Source organism: Bos indicus x Bos taurus, chromosome 21 (genome assembly GCF_003369695.1).
Source record: "Bos indicus x Bos taurus breed Angus x Brahman F1 hybrid chromosome 21, Bos_hybrid_MaternalHap_v2.0, whole genome shotgun sequence".
NCBI lineage: Eukaryota > Metazoa > Chordata > Mammalia > Artiodactyla > Bovidae > Bos > Bos indicus x Bos taurus.
In genome coordinates, this window is record NC_040096.1 from 43,270,819 (window position 1) to 43,293,261 (window position 22,443).

At 43.3% G+C, this 22,443-nt stretch overlaps 1 protein-coding gene across 9 annotated transcripts in view; it reads left to right on the top strand.

The window, feature by feature from the left end:
* The first annotated feature begins 1,793 nt into the window (after positions 1–1,793).
* The window catches only part of NPAS3 (neuronal PAS domain protein 3), a 957,467-nt gene continuing 936,817 nt past the window's right edge, over positions 1,794–22,443 (top strand). For 8 of the 9 annotated variants that reach the window (XM_027521413.1, XM_027521415.1, XM_027521414.1 and 5 more), the window contains exon 1: positions 1,794–2,014. In XM_027521413.1, coding sequence (XP_027377214.1) covers positions 1,857–2,014 — 158 coding nt within the window. In that variant the 5' untranslated portion in view covers positions 1,794–1,856. Of the gene's footprint in view, positions 2,015–6,237; positions 6,360–22,443 lie in introns of those variants that run through there. The other variant, XM_027521421.1, reaches the window with a different exon arrangement.

Here is a 22,443-nt window from a genome sequence, read left to right on the forward strand (position 1 = left end):
CGCCGCCAGCGCGGGACGCTGCCCGGGCGCGGGCCGGTCTTTGTGCCGCTGGGCTGTTTTCCCGGAGTCACGAGGATGGAAGGGGAGCCCAGGTCTGCGGCCAGGGCAGGCGTCTGGCCCCCAGACCTGGTGCGGGGACGCAGGGCCCGGCAGTCTCTACCACTCTCGTCCTTGGCAACTTCTGGCCAATCGGCCCAGCCCCTCTGGGTCCCAGCGGCCGGCTGAGCCCCAGGCCCAAAGGGTTAAGCAGGTGCCTCGCCCGGCGAGGCGCTATTGGCCGAGGGTCGGGCGGCGCGGCCGCGGCCACCACGCTCCGCCGAGCCCAAGTTGTGTTCGCGCGGCGGGCGCGGCGGCCAGTCGTTCCCCCTGCTGCCAGGCCCGGGCCTTTGCGCGCGGGGCGAAGAGTCGAGAGAATGAGATGGGGGAAACCAACAGCAATACCAGCAAAGCGTCCTGGGGGTAGGGGCGCGCCAGAGGAGGGGAGCCCACGCCCCGCGTTGCTCAGGGGCTGCACCCTCCGCCAGGCAACTCCGGTCCAGTTTCGCGATCCGGAAGGAAGAAGGAGGAAGTGGGGCCACGCGGGGGTCCCAGGCGGGGGGTGGGGGTAGCCATTCACTCCTCACTGTCCCCACCCATTATACAGGCGAGAAGGAGTGCAAGTTGTCATTAAAAAGGCGCGCCCAAACCACGGCATCCCGCCTTACCCCCTAAAGAAACACTGATGTAACAATGTGGAGAAGTAACTGGAAGGCACGAGAAAATAAATGCACGTGTTTTCTCTTTTTGTTTCCCTGGTGGTTGGAATTTGCAGAGTTCGCCCCAGCTGTGGCTGCTAATTTATTCGTTTCATCGTTTGAAAGGGGCGTATAGAGACGGATCACCAGGGGCACAACCGGCTCCCTTTAGCTGGACCTACAGTCCCCACCTCACAAGTTTGTCCAAGACCAACATGCCCGCCCACCAGGAGCGAGGAGAGTCCCTTCTTATGAAGGGTTGAACAAACTCTCCGTTGCACAAAAGCGCCCCCCCCCCTTCCTCCTTTGCACACCATCCCTCCTTGATAAGCATCAAGTTCTCCAGTAGTCCAACTTGCAGTTGGCAACCCTCGCGCTGCCTAGCGTACAGAAGACCGGTAGAGTGAGGGGTCCTGTCCGGGAGGGGAGAATCTGCGCCCCCATTCCTGCACACGCGGGCTGGAGTCCAGGTTACTGGAAGCCGTGGGAGGCGCGAGCCTGCCTGGATGGTGGTTATTTCTCTAGAGAAAAGAGGGGGAGAGCGCGCGCTCGTCTTACACTTTGGGTCGGAAGTGCGCGGTGTGTGTGTGTGTGTGTGTGTGTGTGTGTGTGTGTTGAGGGGGCGGGAAAGAAAGGCACCCTCCGCTCGCAGCCCGTCATTCCCTTGCACCGGCCAAGTCCTCTCCAAGCCTCCCGGTGCATCCTTCCTCCGCCACCCCCTCCCCTTTTTCCCTCAGCTGGGCTCGCGCGGCGCAGCCCGAGCAGCCAGTGAGAGCAACATCCTGGAAAGAGGGGGGGAGCACCACCGCCCCCCAAAAGGGAAAAAAAGGCCCCACCCTGACACGTTTTGCTGTTTGCAAGTCCCTCGCACGCCGCCCCCCCCGCACCTCCTCCTCGCGCTTGCGGCACCCCCCCCACCCCAGCCCGCTGCGCGCACATCAAAGCGCCTCTCCGCCGCGCACAGTGGCCGCGGCTCACTAATGGGATTGCAGGCTGGTGCCTGGCTCCGCTGCTGCCGCCGCCGCTGCTCGCGCTGCTGCTGCTGCCGCCGCCCGAGCCCCAGCCCGAGCCCCCGCCAGCCCGAGCCCAGAGCCGCCGCGCCCGGGGGCCGAAGCCGCGGCGATGATCCGAATATTTCCGGATTTCAGCGTGCAGGTGACGGCCGCGGCGGCCGGCGGAGCGGCCGCGGGGGTGCCGGCCGGCGCGGGCATGGGGAGGGCCGGCGCCGCGGCCAACGGCACCCCGCAGAACGTCCAGGGCATCACCTCCTACCAGCAGCGGTGAGTAGTCCCGCCTGGGCTGGGATAGTGTCCCCCGCTCCGGGGTGCTGGGGTGGGACTCACTTTGCCTCTTGTTTTAGGCGTTACAACACACATGCACATCGCCAGGGCTCACTTTGCTTGCCCCTCGTTCTATAGATAAGACAGAAAAAAATAATCATTCACAATTCAGACTGAAAGGCACTTAGTGTACCGGCGAAGTCGAATCACCCTGTGCGTTCTGCATGGCCCTAGATCCAGAGTCTCAGCCCCGCGTAGCCAAGGAGTTAGAGCGAAGTCTGAGACACAGCACAAGGTGCTTTTGCAAAGTTTTGGGATCCTTGTCCCCTTCGGCGGAATTTTCTCAATGCTTCTGCCGGGTGCGGACCCGAGCGGACGGGCAGCCAGGGGGGCAGTTGATCACCTGAGGCTGATTGATCATTTGTTTCCAAACAGAATGGGAACGGTTTTCAGGAGAAGCTGTAGACTTGCAATTCTACATAATAGTGTTATCTTGTCACCTGTTACTACAGGGAAATAGAGCAAGAAATCCGAGTCTCCTTGGCGCTGTTAAGTATTCATTTTAAACGTATTATAATGCAAATGATAAGATTCAGAGATACAAGTTAGGAAGCAAATTTTACAAAGTTAGGTTAGATAGTAAGAAGGAAGTTTTCAAGTATTTCTTGTTTGCATTTCTTTCAAACATTTATAGATTAAAAAAAATTATGGGTGTGACATTGAAATAGGAAACATCATTTGATTCAATTAGGAAAGAAAGGGGGAAGATATTACCACCAGCACCACCAACAGCCCTAGAACCCTGAAGTTTTTCCTTAAGGACAACTTGCGATGTTTCAAGATTTTATCAAAAATGTAATCCACAAAAATGTGCTGAGAAAAACTAACAATGTAGTATGAAAGGTAAGCTTCCCATTTGTGGGATTCAGTTTTAGAAGAGATGGGAGGAAAAAAAAAGAACACATGAAAGTGTGAAATTAAATATTTGTGTTTCCCAGATTGCACACGATTAAACATCTGAGAGATTTGCCAATGGCATTTAACTTAAAATATACACAATGCATAATTCAAATAAGAGCTCCTATTTTTACCTTGTATTTCAAACTTCATTGATTTGGGAACCTTTGATTTGAACCAACAGTGTTTAAACTGAAAAGGTTAAGATAATCTATCACTGCCATATTTTGTGCCTTCTAACCAATGGCTCAGCGACCAGAGCAGGTTTTGCATAACACACTGAATGTTTTCCAAGTTGATGCCCTGTATTGCATATATTCTGTAGAGGACTTCATTATATGCTCTGAGTATTGTCAGAAGTTTTAAAAAGAGAGTCTTAAAAATAAGTCAAAAAGAGACTATTCCTTGTTAAAGAGATTTTAAAATTTATTTTAGTCTTGTTTTAGTTCAGTGATTACAAGAACCTTTAATACAAAAGATCTGGGAATTTTTCAAACATAAAGGACCAGGAAAGAATTAGATTTTCCTTCTCATGATTCAGGTATAGTTTTTTTTTTTTTTGTCACTTATAAAACATTTAAATGACAATAGAATACATCGGTCACTTTAGGAAGTGCAGGCAGTAGTCACAATAGTGTGGTCTCTGAAGTAGGGAGTCAAGGGTCAGAAATGTCAGAAGGCCTTTGGACGATTTCAGGGAACTCTGGGGAACTTCAAGTAACCCTTAAGATATGAACTGGGCATAAGAAGTGGTCATGAATTTCCAGCTTTTATGTTTATTCTCTGAGTGTTGGTGTGTTACCATGAAGATCTTCCCAGGGCTAATTGTCCTGCCAGTCAGGAGCACCCAAGGGTAATCCTCCATGGTCCCCTACTCTGACCCTGAAAGTGCTGCAATGCTTCCACCTTCATCTTTGAATTGGGGCCACTTTATCAAGTCTCTGAATCCCACTGCAGTTCTAAAGATTAAAGCTTTAAAAAGAATCAACTCTAAACTTTAGCCTGTGGGATGTCCTGTTCCCTTCTCTTTTTTTATGTTCTCTCATGTTGACAGAAGAGAAGGTGCTAGCTGTGAAAAATGTAGCTCTCCATTTCATTACTCAGATATGACAACACCTGTTACTACTTTTAATTTTAGTTAATTTGGGGACAGGGGGATGAGTCATGTGGGAGGGCTAGAAGGTTATTGGCATGGTTTTAGTCACAAGTCCCCTGTCCTCTGGAATTTTATTGGGAATGTGGGCCACCTACTTGTTAGGCAGTAGGGGCTGTGAAGGGTAGACTTTAGTTTCCACCTCAAGACCTGGATATGTCTGTTATATATAATAAATGGTAACATCATTTTACAAAAAAAATGCATTAACTTCCTTCGGAGAGTTTGATGAGGAAGTGACAGGCATAAGGGGGTTTTCAAGCAAAGAGTCACCTGTTGGGAGAATACAAGCTTCTCTCATTTGTCATTTTTTGGTAGAAACGCCCTAAGCTGACTGTCTTGCAGCCAGAACTTCCAAGCAGGCAACTTTTCCCTCTGTCTTCCAGCCCATATATATTTTGTACTTTATACTCTCCACTTCATTTTTCAATCACTCTCATCTTCTCCTACCTGTAGACTGTACTCCAAAGAGAACTCAAACATCATCATGCAGATTAAACACGTCTGCCACGAAAAACACTTAGGTTTTCCAAGTTTCTGACTCTCAGCCCCACTATACTGAAATGGTAGCACTGAGAGTCTGTTTTTTCTTAAGTTTAAAGTAAAATGCAAAGCATTTTCTTAAGTTTAAAGTAAAATGCAAAGCCTCTCCTAGAATTGATGTTTTCCGTCTGGCTCTCATTTATTCAGAGTAGAAATACTTTGGGAGTCCTTTCTACTTTCCTGGGTGACACATGACTGATCCAAGTCTCTGCCTAAAAAGCTGCCCACATCGTGCAGAGCGGTTTAGTGGAGAAAAATCTCTGACCAAGTGCCACCTAGGCAATAAGATTCCAGCACTGGCCCTGCACCGAGTGGCCCTTTCTCTAGGCCTCTCTGAGCTGTAAGATAAGGAGGCGGCTGGGCTGGATCCCGGAGGGCCCGAAGTCCGATCTGGTCCCAGGTGCCCAGTCGGGAGAAGCGTTTTATCTAACGGCGTTTAAACTCCTGGGGATTCACTTGTGAACCCTGGGGTCTGCACACTTGATACCTGCGTGAATAATGCAGATTGCTCCGGGCTTGGAAATGCTGCTGAGAGAGCCCGAGCCACAAGGTAGCCTGTGCCGCCGCTCCGCCCGCCCAGAGGGGCTCTCCGGGCCTCTCCGCCCGCGCACCCCACCCGCTTGTCCCCGAAGGCGCGCCCGGGACGCCGCGTTGCCTTGCCCGCTGCCGTGGGCCTCCCAGTTCCTCTCTCTCTTGTTTCTTTCCTCCTGGCCGCGATACTCCAGAGAAGGGAAGTGTTCGAAACTGCAACTGAGTGGCGTTGTTGCGCCGGCAGCCGAGCTTCCCAGTCCCCCAACGAGAGAGAGAGGAGAGAGAGAGACACGGAGAGAGGGAGAGAGAGAGCGCGCGAGAAGGGGGGGGTGTGTGTCTGCGTGCGAGAGAGCGCTCTGGAGCAAAGCAGCTGGAAAATGCCCAGAAATACTTTCACAGCGGTCAAGCTGGGAACCCCCCGCGCTTCCTCCCCTGCTCCCCGCCCCTCCCTGCCTAGGGCCCCCCACCGCCCCCCGCCGGGAGGGTGTGTGCCCCACCTGCCACCCGGCCGGCTCGGGGTGGCGGCGGCGGGGGTGACGGCGGGGGGTGTGGCGGCGCGCGAGGGCGAGAACCCTGAGGCGGTGGCGGCGGGGCCCTGGGCCGGGCTGCCCGCGGGGCCGCGCGGCCGCCTTCCCCCCTGCGCCCCCCCCGCGCCGCCGCCTCCCCCTCCTCCTCCGCCGCCGCCGCCGGTCGCCTGTCTCCGCGCCGGGCATGTCTCGGGAGCCGGAGCGGCCCGGGCCGCGGGGGCTCTGCGACGCATGGACGGCGGCGGCGGCGCCCGGAGAGCAGGGGGAGGAGAAGGCGCAGGCGGCGGAGGAGGCGGCGACCTGCAGCGAGAGGCACCGGCGGCGCGAGGGGACGGCCGGCTGCCGGCTAGGCTCCGGCCCCTCTACTTTTCCGTAGCCTCCCCGCCTCAGCAGCACGGCCGCCGCCGCCGCCGCCGCCGCCACGGCCACGGCCGCCGCCCGCCCGGCCGCCGCTGAGCGCAGCGCACGCCCGCACTCACTCCCGCCACCCCACGCACACGCACACCCCCCGCCCTCCCCACGCCCCCCGCCCCGGGAGTGGGGAGAGAGGCAAAAAGTAAGAGAGGAAAAAAAATAGCAGGAAGATGGCGCCCACCAAGCCCAGCTTTCAGCAGGATCCTTCCAGGCGAGAACGGTAACACTTTTCTGTTTATTGAACCTGCCGCCGGGGCGGCCGCTCCCGCCGCCGCCGCTGCCGCCTCCGCCGAGGTGGCGGGCCCCGCTCCGCAGCCCGCCTCCTGGGCCGCGAGCCCGCGGGAACCCGGTCTGCGGGCAGGCGGCTCCGCGGTCCCCGCGCGCATTGTCCGCCCGCGGCGGCTGCGGCAGAGAGCGGGCTCTCCGGCGGCGGCGGCGGCGGCGGCGCCAGGCTCTCCGAGCGGTCGCACCTCCTCGGCTCGGCGAATGGAGTGACTCGTTGACAGAAAAAAAAAGAAAAAAAAAAAAAGAAAAAGCAGAAAAAAGAAAGAAAAAAGAAAAAGAGAGAAACAAAAACGAAGGGGCTGCCGTGTGGCGGGGAGCAACGGTGCGGGTGGGGGGGCCGGGGGATCCCCGGGGCCGCCGCAGGTCCCTTGGCAGCTGCTCTCTAGGAAGGAATGAGGCTGGGGAGGGGGAGGGCAGGCTGGCGAGCAGGGGAGGAGGAGGAGGAGGAGGAGGAGGAGGCCGGGGGCGGGGAGCGCGGAGCTCGCGCCAGGCCCGGACGGTGTCGCGGAGGGGCTTGTCTCCGCGCGGAGCCACTAGGCCGGGCCGGGCGGAGAGAGGCGCGCGGCCGCCTCCCCGCCGCCCGGGCTGCCGCCCCCAGCCTCGTCAACTTGTGGGTCTCCTGCTTTTGCCCTCTGTTCTCCTCCACTGCCCTCCTATTCACTCTCTTCTTCCACACCGCCCCCCCCCACCCCCTCACCCCCGAGGAAAAAAAGAAGAAAACCCTTCAGTCCCAATGAGCCAGCCAACAGCGAGATCCAAAATGTGCCAACAGTTGGAACATCTCTGTCCCGTTAGTTACTGTTTGCGGATCTGTGTTTTAAAAAGTTCCAGGGGAGAATTGCATATCCAGGCAGGGAGCTCAGCCGAGCATGTCTGTTTGAAGTTAGTTACACCGAAGCCAAAAGGGAAAGGGAGTTTGTCTTCACAATTTCCTTAACTGTCCTACGTGAGTGGCATTGTTAGATTTCAGAGTAACTAAGCACCCCTCCGCCCCACGTGGTTTTTCCCTCCTGCTGTCCACCCAGCCTACTTTGTTTGGACTCCTATTTGCTATTAATTGGCAGCGTTAATGACATTAATTGCATATAGCATATTGGTTTGAGCAAAGTGAATCTCTCTGTGTGTCTCAGAAGAGGAAATGCTCAGTGGGAAGTATGAAATGTTACCCATTGATTCCTGAGGAAAACAAATGCGGTTAGATGTGTCCACCCCCCGCCCCCGGCCCCCAACCAGCGATGTTTACTTTCCTCACAGGCTTAAGTGAACTTGAAAAGATGAGGGAAGTCCATAGTAGCAAGATTTAATTGTTTTGACGTGGGCAGTTTTATTTTTGATACAACATAGCATTAACCTGTAGTTTCCATCGAGTTGTTAAGGAGATATTTAAACAAGCTATTCCCTTAGAAAGCTTCACTTGCACTATTGCTTGTTTCCTTTATTCAGTAGGGACCGCAGAATTGTCAGGATTAAGGAAATAATTTCAAGTAGATACTTAAATGACTCATTCTAAACTCTAGCTAATTTCTGTATAAATCATGTACCTGGGAGTAAATCATACACAGTTCAGCTTTTAAAGATGTTAAAGATGGTTAGCATTAACTACCTGACAACTCATAAAGCTAAAACGAACATTTAGTCTTAAGTGTTTTATGAGAATTCACATATTAAGTACTTTACTTTTGCAGGTAAAAAAATTGCTTTTCAGAGCATTTGTGCAAAGCTTTTAATAATTATTTCGAATTTAACATGGTGATGAATACTTCTCGAAGTCAAAAGTTTATAATTGATTTCCTCCCTTCTTTCCTTTTCTTTGCCGCCTTCTTCCCTAGTTCTCTGGTAGTAAATGTATTTACTGGGATGGCCCCAGTAATCTCTCCAGCAGAGGCCTATTTGTGTGCCATTTTGGGAATTTCTCTGAGATAGGAATCTTGAAGATAGAATTAATTTCTAGAGGAAACTTCATAGCCTGTGCATGAGCGCGTTCTTTATCACCTGTCTCCATTTGGCATTCGAAGAAGGTAAATCAAAGTACGCGATTTGTTATTCTGCTCCACTTGAGAGCTGAACTAAATAACACTTGGTCTGAAATTCTGATTGAAGTTGTAGGAGGATATACTGTATTTAATTTAATGCCCTTTAATAGCATCTTCTTGTTCAGCTCGGATGCTGTCATTTTAAAGGTTGGATCTGAGAAGGTTTAACCTGTAGGGAGAGGGAGGAGTACTAAGGAGGTAGGGGCAGAAGGAGTGATACAGAGGAAAGGAAGAAAGGAGTTATAAACTAAATGTTTCAAACAGTAATAACCACAAACTTGGCCCATTATCCAAACAGTTGTTTTGTGCCCCGAGGGTTCACTTTGTTATTAGGGTTTTAAATGCTCTTAACACTTTTAAGTGTAAACATTACACATGTTCCTTGATTTGGCTTTGTAATGAGAAATGGGAAATCAGAGGATTGGTTCAGGAGGGGGTGTTTTTCATAGTTACTTGCTCAACTAAGTAGTCATTTTACCTTTATGTGGACTTTGTGCCTGGAACTTGTTGGTTAGTAGTGTGATTTCTCTGTAACAGTTGAACAGAAATACGTTTACAAAAGATGGTTTTCTGTGGACATGCTTTAAGTGACCTCCTCCCATTTACTTAAAACATGGTTTCCAAATCATTGATTTCTTGAAGGCTTTTATGGACACTATCTCTATTGTTTTTCACATATACCAGTATCAAAACTTGTAGAGAAAAAAAAAAAACCTTTTGAATTGTCTTGTTGTTTAGTTATGACATATCTGACCTGAGTTTAATAATACAGTACAAAAGTCATTTCCTCCTAATAATGTTTACAGAGTAAATTTTGGGAAAAGAAGTTTTTTCTTGATAATGTCTTATGTTATTATTTAGTATTCCTTAAATTCCTCTGACTCATACACGCAGAAAGTGTCTCTTTGGAGCCTGAAAGAACAAGTTGAAAACCTTGTGTATTAAAACTCATTTGATTAAAAACAAAACCAAACAACAATAACAAAAAAACTCCAGTAGGCTGCAAATTATATAGTACTACCACAGAGTTTTTCTACTATGTGGATGTAAAACCAAGAAAATTAGAAGTGTCAAGCATGTGATACGCCCATGCTGGTTTGCAAAGCATATTCCAGTAGCACAGGGCTTTTGGTTTAAAAAGTAAAGGTGGTGGTGGAGACTTTTTTGAAGGCATTTCTTTCTACAATGTAAGCTTAAACACAGAGTGATAAATGATGATATGTGTTGTCTAACACTTGCTTATATATAAATAGCTCCACAAGATTGCTTAAATGATAATCGAAAATATGAAATAGGATGGCCTTCATATCACAAGGCCAAGGGTCTACAAATGGAAAAACTGAAATAATGAAATATTTCCAAGGCAACAGACTGTCAACAAGAACTGTAATGCATGGGCATATCACAGAACCACCGGAGAGGATATTAGATTGTATAGCTCAGGAGCCAGGAGTTATAAAGACCTTTATTATGTAGGACCCTCCCACATTACAGCATCCTTTCCTATTTCCAATTTCTGATTTATAAATTGAGAGACACATAGCTACTTCAAATCTGTAATATGCCTGTTACTACATTTGATTTGTTATGAGCAAACTTGAATCCAACATTATTGGATGGTTTTGGTTAAAAAAAAAGTTACATGAGGTTTTTTTTTTTTTTTTTTTAAGCACCTAGTGGTATTATGAGTAAAGTTTTAGTCCCTGTGGTCTTTAAAAATATTCTTAAGAGTACGACTTTTATATTTGACTGAAAGTTGTGGGAAATTAATATCTTGTTCAGCAATGAGTTGGTAAGAATTATATTGCAATTTAAATTTGATGTACAAATTGGAACAGCCTGGTATTTTTGGCAATATGAAGTTTGAATTTTGCCCCAAATTCTTCTACACAGTTGTTGCTCCTACCTGCAATATATCTGTTTTATGGGAATGCCAGAATTTCCATAAACCTCTCAACTCTTTTGCTCCGGCCCAGATCTTAGTTTGGGATCCACTGGCATGTTAAAATTGCATCTGTCTGAAATGGGATCTGATGTCCAGGGTCCGCTGCTCTGTGGTGAGGTTTTCTATGACAGGGGGTTTCTATACTGTACATGCTTTTGTAAAGCAGTACTTTTTTTTTTTTTTTGAGGGGGGAAGATTTAGGCAGTGTAGCTTTTATTGAGTTATTTTTTAAGCTGTTGAGCTTTATATTTTGTAGGGTATTTGCAGGGGCTATGTCACAGAGATATCTAAATCACTTCTGATAATTTTTTTTCTAATAAATGTCCTTAAGTGCTTTACTATTAATAATGGCCCTTAGATAGTCTATTTTTGTTTTCTTATTTTTCCTGCGATTCCACTGATCCCCTTTCCTATGCAGAATGCCACTCACTAAAAGAAAATTAAACACACATGAGAGCAGAGCTGGCCCCTCCCCTGTTATGTTCACATGGCTACTTTTTCTGTATTATAGCATTCATCTCTTGAATTAATTTTTAAAAAAATTCTGCATGGCTCTTGGCTTAGAATTTAATTTCAAGTGTTTTATCAGCATTTCCTAATTGCATACAACGGATAAGGCTGATACCTAGTGGAAGGATTAGGCTGTTAAAATTTTTAGTTGTTCACGTGATTAAATATTAATTTAAAAATTTAAATGCTTCCCAAGTTGTACACATGGAATATGTAAAACTTTAAATATTGAAATCTGTACTATGACTAGCTAAGAACTTCCCAAATTTATGGGAAAATTCAGTTATGTTTGCTTTGCATTTAATGATGTTAGTGTTTTTATAGTAAATAGTGCCTGTTTTCTTTCTTACTTCCCCCCTCCCCCCCACAATTGGGCAGTGTAATAAACCAACTGTAACTGAATGGTATTTTTACTGCACTGGGCCCCATTAGTGTCAATAGGATGTTTGCACTAATAAGTTCGGTAGAACCTTACATAGAATAGTTTGCAGTGATATTAGTCAAAATGTAGTGCATAAGCAGGGCATGGCTTAGTAAGAGGAAAGTAACTGCTACTATAGCTGAAATTACTAGGGCACTGACAAGATTAAACAGCACTTGAAGTTGTCTGTATACATGTCTGAAACATAATGTTTTGATGAATTAATTGGCATACTTGTGGTCTCGTGTACAAAATCATGAGAGGCAAGGTGAAAATCACACATTGCCATTGTCCAAACTGCTCGTGGGCCTCAACTATAATTATTGATTGGTTTGTTCATTCAGCTTTATTTATTGAACCTCTGCAATGGACCGTCCTGACTTGTACCGGAGATAGTAGTGAATAATACACCCTGTAAGAGCAGTTGTTTTAGTTATAGACTTGTCCATATATTGGATATGTGGAATATTATCAAGAGCCAGAAAACAGCCTTTTCTGGAAGAGTAGAAAGTAGAGAATTCATGGACCTGTAAAGAAGGCTCCTTATCTCCTTTGACTTCTGTTAGCTTAGTGTTCTGGGGAGACAGGTATTCTGCTTGTAAAATATTGTAACTAAGGACTGTAAAATAATTAGAGGTTCTTGGGGGAAAGAAAGAAAAGATGTTATATAATGTAAATGAACTAATAGTAAAAAAATTTAAAAGATCTTTGGGATTTTAAAATGAAAATGATCACATATGATAATAAAGATTTATTGGACATTACTTGTTTCAAAGTCCTTTGAAACAAATATTAAATATTTCCTAGTAATTTTCTCATTGGTTTCCCCACTGCCTTCCAAGGGAAGTGCTAATATCCCCATTTATGGATGAGAAAACAGAGGCATATTGTTCCCCAAGAAGGTGGTAGAGATTGAAATCAGGTTTGTCTTTGTAGAAATGTAGTACCTTAACTGCAATGTGGAGGGGCCCTGCGTTTTTCAAATTTTCTAGAGTCAGGGATTTCTGAGCCGGTGCCAGAGAGCTCTTACGGCAGAAAGACTGTGTGTGCTGAGCAGTGAACTAGATCTCTGCTTCTGGGTCCTTCATCAGATGTTTGGAGAAGTTCAGAAATACGGTGTTTATAAAGTGAGAGAAAGAATCAATGAATTATTCTCACTCTACCCATTAATATTCCGGTAGTTTTGTGGGCAAGCTCCACAGCTATTTGGGCTTCCCTTTTGGCTCAGCTGGTAAAGAGTCCGCCTGCAATGTGGGAGACCTGGGTTTGATCCCTGGGTTGGGAAGATTCCCTGGAGAAGGGAAAGGCTACCCACTCCAATATTCTGGCCTGGAGAATTCCATTGGACTGTATAATCCATAGGGTTGCAAAGAGTTGGACACGACTGAGCAACTTTCACTTCCTTCCTTCCTTCCTTCCACAGCTATCTATATTTCGGGGCAGACTTTTCACTGAATGATTTCTGAAGAATCAGGTTGCCATGTACATAGGCCTCTTTGGTCTTAGACTGTGAAGTATTCCTGGACCTTTTCCACTCCTGTTATTCTTGCCTCAGCGTGTGTCACAGTTTAAAGACTACAGCCGAGACTTTTATTTTGGGATAGTTTTGCCACTGAATGGGTAAAGCATAATACACTTTACTGCCTGTGTTTCTGTATATTCTTTAGAAATGTATAAGGGTTTGTAGAAGTTGGCCTGTTGCCAAATTACCTGGCATTAAAATAATGACAGCAAGCATTTATATAGTACTGTGTACCAGGTACTGTTCTAAAGGCTTTACATATATTAATTAACTCATTTAATTAAAAACATGTTAAAAATGGACCACAGTAAATACATAAGTGATAAGTTATCATTTAGCTCCCCCCACTCTCTTCCTGGATGTTCACACACTTGTGACATTCAAGAAAGGAAAAGTCTTGATAACATTTTAATTTCTCTAATGCGGGGGGGGGGGGGGGAGGGAATCACAGGGGTTGGTCTGGTATGTAACATTTCTTTGATAAGAGCTATTCTTTGATAAAAGCTATACTTTTGGAAAGGGCTTCCCTAGTGGCTCAGTGGTAAAGAATCTGCCTGCCAATGCAGGAAATGCGGGTTCAATTCCTGGGTCAGGAATGTTCCCTGGAGAAGGAAATGGCAACACACTCCAGTATTCTTGCCTGAGAAATCCCATGGACAGAGGACCCTGGTGGGCTACAGGCCATGGGATCACAAAAGAATTGGACACAACTTAGTGACTGAAGATTATGAAACTTTGTAACATCTGACTTTAATCACTGCTCCTTGTAGAACATATGCTAGATTTGAGGTAGTAGACAAGCATACCACATTTATCTTCCTGTTTTTAGATGCAATACTGTCAACCAAATAGCTTCTTCTTTTTTTTTTTTTTTCCAAATAGCTTCTTCAAAAAAAGAATAAAATGTAGGAATTTCAGGGCTTGAAAGGACTAGATAAGCAGTGCTTGAGTATTTGTGGTTGAAAGAGCTGAGTATTTTACTTGTGTAACTTAAACATTCACTTTCACGTTAAGAAAATTTCTTGTTTACATAAAGGATAGGTTGACTTGTGAGATGTTGGCAAGGGCTCATTTAGAGAAATGTTTTGCTAAAATATTGAAGATCAAAAGCAACAGACAGTAGGAAGTATAAGTGAAAAATAGGCTACAAAATTTAAAATAGCATTCAGGTCGTCTTACAATAAATTATATCACCAACTCAATGCACATGAATTTGAGCAAACTCTTGGAGATAGTGAAGGACCAGAAAGCCTGGTGTGCTGCAGTCCATGGGATCACAGTCAGCCACAACTTAGTGACTGAACAACAACATTATTTTATTATCCTCAGTATGCCAATGCAGTATTAAAGGGCTCTGACTCTGGTATCGAGGTTGTCTATAACATTAAAACTTAAATATTTATCACATATTTTGGAAAGTAGTGCCACATAGCATTTTAAGAACACTTTATGGACTCACAGGTCATTTCAGTAATATCTTATTATCTGATAGACTGGGGCTTTTCTCATTTATAAGATTAATACAAATAATTTTATTATAAAGAAAAGTTTAATATTGGATTAAGGGTCATCTTTAATGAATATAGCTGAAATCAATCCCCTCCAGCAACTGTGAATTTTCTTTTCTGCTATTGTAACACTGCAGAAAAGGGCACTAGTTCTAAAAACTTCGTGCAGAAGAAGCACTTTACTCAGAAAGACTGCAGTGTTTTGGTAGGAGCAAGTGGAATGATTGAAACTGTTTTCAGAACCCCTCTCTCTGGTCCTTGAAAATGGAGGCATCAGTGAATAAGGATATTTTGGTAGCTAATATGTATTGTACTAATTGAAATTAGTATAAATAATTACACAATACACAAATAATTACACAAATTACACAAGTAATTTCTCAAAATCTGTTTCTTAAAAACATATCCATTCTATTAATATATATGAATGGGATGACATTTATTTATTGTAGATTTCACTGTTTGTATACATGATTTATATATAAGCCATATATATATATGTGTGTGTGTGTGTGTGTGTATTCTTTACAGTGTAACATATATGAAATATAAACCAGTATACAAAGTTTGTGTATATCTACCTAAAATGGGAAAATGTTACAAAGATATCTTAAACATATTATAAATGTCTTACTTTAGATCAAGTTAAATTTAAATATATGCAGAGGATTTGTGACTTTTTGTTTTCCTAATGCTTTAAGGAAAAGTAGGCTCATCATTTATTTTTTTTGCACATTTTTATTGTTCTGTGTAAATGTAATTTGTTAATCCTGTGAAATTTGTCATAGATAAATTTGCTTGGATTATCTTGTCACCACCGTATCTGCATTCTTTTGTTCATTGCTTATTCATAATTTAACAGTCTGGCAGTGAGCCTTTTTGGGATGCTCACAAAAGATATATGACCTCTACCAGCTGCTACTATAACCTGCAGAATGCACAGCAAGACATTAGAAACGTGAGGATTCCTCTACTGATTAAAGTGCTCTTCATTTAAACAGTCTGTTCATAAGAATCTCAGGAATCTCTTGCTACCAGCAGTTTTGATTTTTTTTCTTCCTAACAAAATTAGTTCTAACAATCGAATCTTCATTTGGTATGATTTTTTCCCATTATCCAAAGGAAGTTAATTCCTTGAGTACTGTTTCTTCTTTATAACGAAATACTTCAGTGTTTTATATTTGGGGGTATTCAGAAATGGTTTTATTGGACAAGAAAAAATGGAGTGGTGTAAATATCTCACATCCTAATCTTAGAAGAAATGGTTGGATTAATCCTACTTGAATCCAAGCACTTTATAGTTTCTACTGTAAATACTGCATATTATGTAGTATGTGGTAGATATTAAAAATAGAATGTAACTTGAAGTGTAACTGCATCTTTAGGTTTTCATTATTCTGAATTAGTTTAGCATATGAATTTGTTCTCATCCCCCTGCCCCCACCTCTCTCAAGAAATCAGCAGATCAGTTTATGAGTAATGGCTAGTTTTGCCTCTCTTCTGTGCAGGCATATGATTACGGTTCAAAATAATTCATTGCTAATCCATGCAGTATTGGTTCATCTCCATCACTCTGTTCTGTGATTAGAGCCTCAGGCCTGCTGCCTTGCTTTCCACCCTGATTTTCTTTAACTGCAACCCTTGTTTTAATATAGTTCTGTAGTCACTACTCTCCCATTCGCCCCTCTCCATTCCTCATATATATCGATTGCAGTAGATTAATATTTATTTGAAGCTATTTTTCAGACTTTGTGAAAAATGTATTCATTTCTCACTGTGAATCTTCCTGTAAAGGGAGGAGGAGAGGGAAGACGTAGGATTCAGGTATGCAAGTCTTCTTATAGAATAAAGCTATTGCTTTTCAAGTCCTGATTCTTTGCTTTGGTCAATGTTGATGCTTTATACACAAAGCAGGAAGTTTCCTTTCCTTAAAAAAAAATTAGGCAGATTAAGCTACAGTGTTGACAGTTTCTCTCTACTTTGTAACAGTTCTAAAATGGCTTTCTGTATTTTCAAAGTACACGCTGCAGTCAGTACAATCACCACAGTATACATTGATCAGCTTGCATTGAATATTTTCAGACAGGGACACAAAGCTATCATTTTCGTTAACATCAGATTTTGCCAATTTTACCAGAAGGTCATCTAACAGATTTTAAAAAGACTTTGTTTCAGATCTCAGTAGTCCTGTGTTCCTTTTAATAATTACTTTCGTCTCATTGTAGCCGTGTGTTTGAAAGTGTAGGTCAATGAGGATGATTGCATTCAGAATTTCATGATCTGTGTAGTGGAACAAATTGAAAGCAAAGCCTGTATCAATCACTGTGAAGGGAGGGTTAATTGTTACCGCTTCTCAAGCCTCTGGACAGATAAACCAGTAATGAAATACTTATTGCTCTGATATGTGAATGCTAAAGGATGAAACAATGGAAACAGGAGCAGTCTTCAGAGATAACCAAAGAGGCAAAGAAAAACGAATAAACTGGATGAAGGTACAGAACTGTGTACTGCAGTAACTCTCTTAAAAGTAATATTGTTTTTAGCCTCCTACCCATCTTTTTTCTGACAGGTTAGGGCAGAATCATATATCAGGTTGCTAAAGCCAAATAAGAATATAAATGGAAAACTCTGTTTAAAAAAAGTGTAATCCTGTGCTTTACATGAAGTCTGTATATTTTATTAAAGTAATAGGTGAATCACTATATAAGGTTTCTCTTAAAAATTAGTGATGTTACATATATTAAATATTTTACATGAGTAAATGGTGTAAATTCTGAAATATTTTAAAGGATTGTTTTATCTTTGAAGGGATTTTAGAGTTATCGGCCCATTGTAGACCAAAATATTGAGGAAATAGTGAAATACATAAGGAAATAGTAAAATGAGAATTAGTGTTACAAAAAAATCATAAGATAAAAATAAATACATTTAACCATTTCTTCTATATGAACTTAACATTTAAACATCTGGTAGTTACTTATATGTTGAAATGTATGCAAAAATATTTAGCCAAATTGAAGTCTTAGGCCCATGACAATCATCTCAACACAGTGGGTAGTTCTGAAAATTAATGAGAATGATAATACTGTAAAGACTGTTCCAGAGTTTGCCCAAATTCATTATCTAAGACTCTTGTTAAGAACATCTCAAAGAATTTTAACCAGGAAAATATATTAATGGTTCAAAAGCATTTCAAAACCTTGAATTATAAAAGTATAATGGAATTATATATGCAAGAGTTATAGTTAGCAACAGAGATAGCAGAAGGTATTATGAAGGCATATTATCCCATAACCTATACTGCTATAGGACATGGATTCATCCGTAGGGTTTAATCTCATACATTATTTTTGGTTTTTAGGACAAGAAATTGGGATCATTTAAAAAATAAAACAGAGGAATTCCTTGGTGGTCTAGTAGTTAGGACTCTCTGCTTTCACTGCCAATGGCCCAGGTTCAATCCCTGGTTGAGGAACTAAGATTCCACAAGCCACACAGCATGGCTAAAAAAAAAAAAGTAAAAATAAAAAGGGTTTCTTCCTACTAATACAGGGAAGCTTACAGCTATAATAAGTTAAGTATATCTTTTAGCAGTCGCTTCTTATTTGATGCAAACAACTACTAACAAGATAGAAAATTCTTAGCAAAAAAAGAAAGAGCTGTGTTATACCTTTGTATTTATCTTCAGAATGTTAAGACTTTCCAAAGGCCCTTTTCTGCGAGGTATTGATGTGGCTGCATAGCAGCTTAAACAAATGACTTGGGACATAGCCCTTTTTATGACAGTAGCACCATCCTCTAGCTGATGTGATTTTGTATATTGTAAAAGATAACTATGAAAGGAATTCTATAACATCTCTAGACTAGGATATTTAAACTGCTATTCAGATATGCTAGGGTGCAAGTCAGTCAGAGAGTTCTGAAAGTCAAGCTGTACCAAGGAATGTCAGATTTTGTGTACAATAGAGGGTAGGCAAAAAGCAAGAAGTGTTCAGTTCAGTTCAGTTCAGTCACTCAGTCATGTCCGACTCTTTGTGACCCCATGGACTGCAGCATGGTAGGCTTCCCTGTCCATCACCAACTCCCAGAGCCTACTCAAACTCATGTCCATCGAGTCGGTGATGCCATCCAACCATCTCATCCTCTGTTGTCCCCTTCTCCTCCCACCTTCAATCTTTCCCAGCATCAGGGTCTTTTCAAATGAGTCAGTTCTTCACATTAGGTGGCCAAAGTATTGGAGTTTCAGCTTCAGCATCAGTCCTTCCAATGAATATTCAGGACTGATTTCCTTTAGGATGGAGTGGTTGGATCTCCTTGCAGTCTAAGGGACTCTCAAGAGTCTTCTCTAACACCACAGTTCAAAAGCATCAATTCTCAGTATTCAGCTTTCTTTATAGTCCAACTCTCACATCCACACATGACTACTGGAAAAACCATAGCTTTGACTAGATGGACCTTTGTTGGCTAAGTAATGTCTCTGCTTTTTAATATGACAGGTTGGTCATAGCTTTTCTTCCAAAGAGTAAGCGTCTTTTAATTTCATGGCTGCACTCACCATCTGCAGTGATTTTTGAGCCCCCAAAATAAAGTCTCTCACTGTTTCCATTTTTTCCCCATCTATTTGCCATGAAGTGATGGGACCAGATGCCATGATCTTAGTTTTCTGCATGTTGTTTTAAACCAACTTTTTCACTCTCCTCTTTCACATTCATCAAGAGGCTCTTTAGTTCTTCTTTACTTTCTGCCACACAGGTGGTGTCATCTACGTATCTGAGGTTATTGATATTTCCCCCAGCAATGCTGATTCCAGCTTGTGCTTCATCCAGCCTGGCATTTCGCATGATGTATTCTGCATGTAAGGTAAAGAATAATCAGGGTGACAATATACAGCCTTAACATACTCCTTTCCCAATTTGGAATCAGTCTGTTGTTCCAAGTCCAGTTCTAATTGTTGCTTCTTGACCTACATACAGATTTTTCAGGAGGCAGGTAAGGTGGTCTGGTATTCATATCTCTTTCAGAATTTTCCACAGTTTGTTGTGATCTACACAGTCAAAGGCTTTGGCGTAGTCAATAAAGCAGGAGTAGATGTTTTTCTGGAATTCTCTTGCTTTTTCAGTGATCCAGTGGATGGTGGCAATTTGATCTCTAGTTCCTCTGCCTTTTCTAAATCCAGCTTGAACATCTGGAAGTTCATGGTTCACGTACTGCTGAAGCCCAGCTTGGAGAATATTGAGCATTACTTTGCTTGTGTGTGAAATGAGTGCAATTGTGTAATAGTTTGAACATTCTTTGGCATTGCCTTTCTTTGGGATTGGAATGCAAACTAACCTTTTCCAGTCCTGTCGCCACTGCTGAGTTTTCCAGATTTGCTGGCATATTGAGTGCAACACTTTCACAGCATCATCTTTTAGGATTTGCAATAACTCAACTAGAATTCCATCACCTCCTCTAGCTTTGTTTGTAGAGATGCTTCCTAAGGCCCGCTTGATTTCACATTCCAGGATATCTGGCTCTAGGTGAGGGATAATAAACATGTACTTAAGACAGGAGCCCATGGATATATCGAGATTGTCAGGGCAATACTTTATGAATTACTATTGGCTACTTGCTTGTTGAGTTCTAATAGAATAGCAGCTAATGGCATAAGTCTTGGTCACTGGTATGTCTTTTGTTATCTTTGTAGGAAGTTCTTTTTTACGTAGATCCTTTAATCATTTACAGCCTCAGTTTCTTCATTTGTATATTGAGTTGCTAACATTTCCTTCCTGCTATAAAATTATGTGACTACATGATTTGAATAACATGAATTTATGATACAAAGTAATTGGTTGAAGTTATGTGAATTTTTATTCTGATGGTGTTAATATTTAAATATATTCCTTATTTAGAAAACTATTAAATAAACTAAAGTTTTCAGATCAAATGTGATGCTTGTCAAGCAGGTTTCAATCAATAAAATATAGGATCAGATCAGATCAGTCTCTCAGTCATGTCCGACTCTTTGCGACCCCATGAATCATACCTAAGTATTTTTCTTCTATGAAAACATCTTTTAAAGGAAACGCTTATTGCAGGAATGTCCAGAGGGGCATTGCAGAGGAAGCAGTAGGCGGTATTAAGTTATATTTTAAAGTGACACATTATGCACATGACTCAGTGTAATGCTGAAGGAAAACTCTGGAAGTGTTCAGTGATAAACACATTTGTTGGTTAAATTCAATCAAGACAGTAGAACAACTCTGGAAATATTTCAAAACCAGATGATATACCACAAAGAAAGAAGTTAATATAATATTTGATGGACAGGCCAGTGCTTAGGGGAATAACTAACCCCTGAAAATGTTGTGTGTTCCTAAAACATTTATAAAAGAATAAATTTCTGTAGTGAGGTAACAGCAACAATTATTTATTTATTTTTAACCTTGTTTTTCAAAGGATCTTCCTTCTAATTCTTCTTCTTTACTTGTAAAGTTAAACTGGTTCAGTGTTTTTAGGGTATACAGTAAATCCTAAAGGAAATCAACCTGAATATTCATTGAAAGGACTGCTTCTGAAGCTGAAACTCCAATATTTTGGACACTTGATGCTAAGAGCCAACTGATTGGAAAAGGCCCTGATGCTGGGAGTGATTGAGGGCAAAAAGGAAAAGAGGGCAGCAGAGGATGAGATGATTGGATGGCATCACTGACTCAGTTCAGTTCAGTTGCTCATTCTTGTCTGACTCTGTGCTACCCCATGGACTGCAGCACACCAGGTTTCCCTGTCCATCACCAACTCTTGGAGCTTACTCAAATGCATGTCCATTGAATCGGGGATGCCATCCAACCATCTCATCCTTGTCGTCCCCTTCTCCTTCCACCTTTAATCTTTCCCAGCATCAGAGTCTTTTCAAATGAGTCAGTTCTTCACATCAGGTGGCCAAAGTTTTGGAGTTTCAGCTTCAGCATCAGTCCTTCCAATGAATATTCAGGACTGATTTCCTTTAGGATGGAGTGATTGGATCTCCTTGCAGTCCAAGGGACTCTCAAGAGTCTTAACACCACAGTTCAAAAGCATTAATTCTTTGGTGCTCAGCTTTCTTTATAGTCCATCTGTCACATTCATACATGACTACTGGAAAAACCATAGCTTTGACTAGATGGACCTTTGTCAGCAAAATAATGTCTCTACTTTTTTTTTTAATATGCTGTTTCAGATCAGATCAGATCAGTCGCTCAGTCATGTCCAACTCTTTGCAACCCCATGAATCACAGCATACCAGGCCTCCCTGTCCATCACCAACTCCCGGAGTTCACTGAGACTCAGGTCCATCGAGTCAGCGATGCCATCCAGCCATCTCATCCTCTGTCATCCCATTCTCCTCCTGCCCCCAATCCCTCCCAGCATCAGACTCTTTTCCAGTGAGTCAGCTCTTCACATGAGGTGGCCAAAGTACTGGAGTTTCAGCTTTAGCATCATTCCTTCTAAAGAAATCCCAGGGCTGATCTCCTTCAGAATGGACTGGTTGGATCTCTCTGCAGTCCAAGGGACTCTCAAGAGTCTTCTCCAACACCACAGTCAAAAGCATCAATTCTTTGGCGCTCAGCCTTCTTCACAGTCCAACTCTCACATCCATACATGACCACTGTTTAGGTTGGTCATAACTTTTCTTCCAAGGAGCAAGTGTCTTTTAATTTCATGGCTGCAATCACCATCTGCAGTGATTTTGGAGCCCCCCAGAATAAAGTCTCTCACTGTTTCCATTTTCCCCCCATCTATTTGCCATCAAGTGATGGGACTGGATGCCTTGATCTTAGTTTTCTGCATGTTGAGTTTTAAACCAACTTTTTCACTCTTCTTTTTCACTTTCATCAAGAGGCTCTTTAGTTCCTTTTCACTTACTGCCATACGGGTGGTATCATCTGCACGTAGGATTGAAATAGCTCAACTGGAATTCCATCACCTCCTCTAGCTTTGTTTGTAGTGATGCTTCCTAAGGCCCACTTGACTTCACATTCCAGGATGTCTGGTCTAGGTGAGTGATCACACCATCATGGTTATCAGGTCACGAAGATCTTTTTTGTATAGTTCTTCTGTG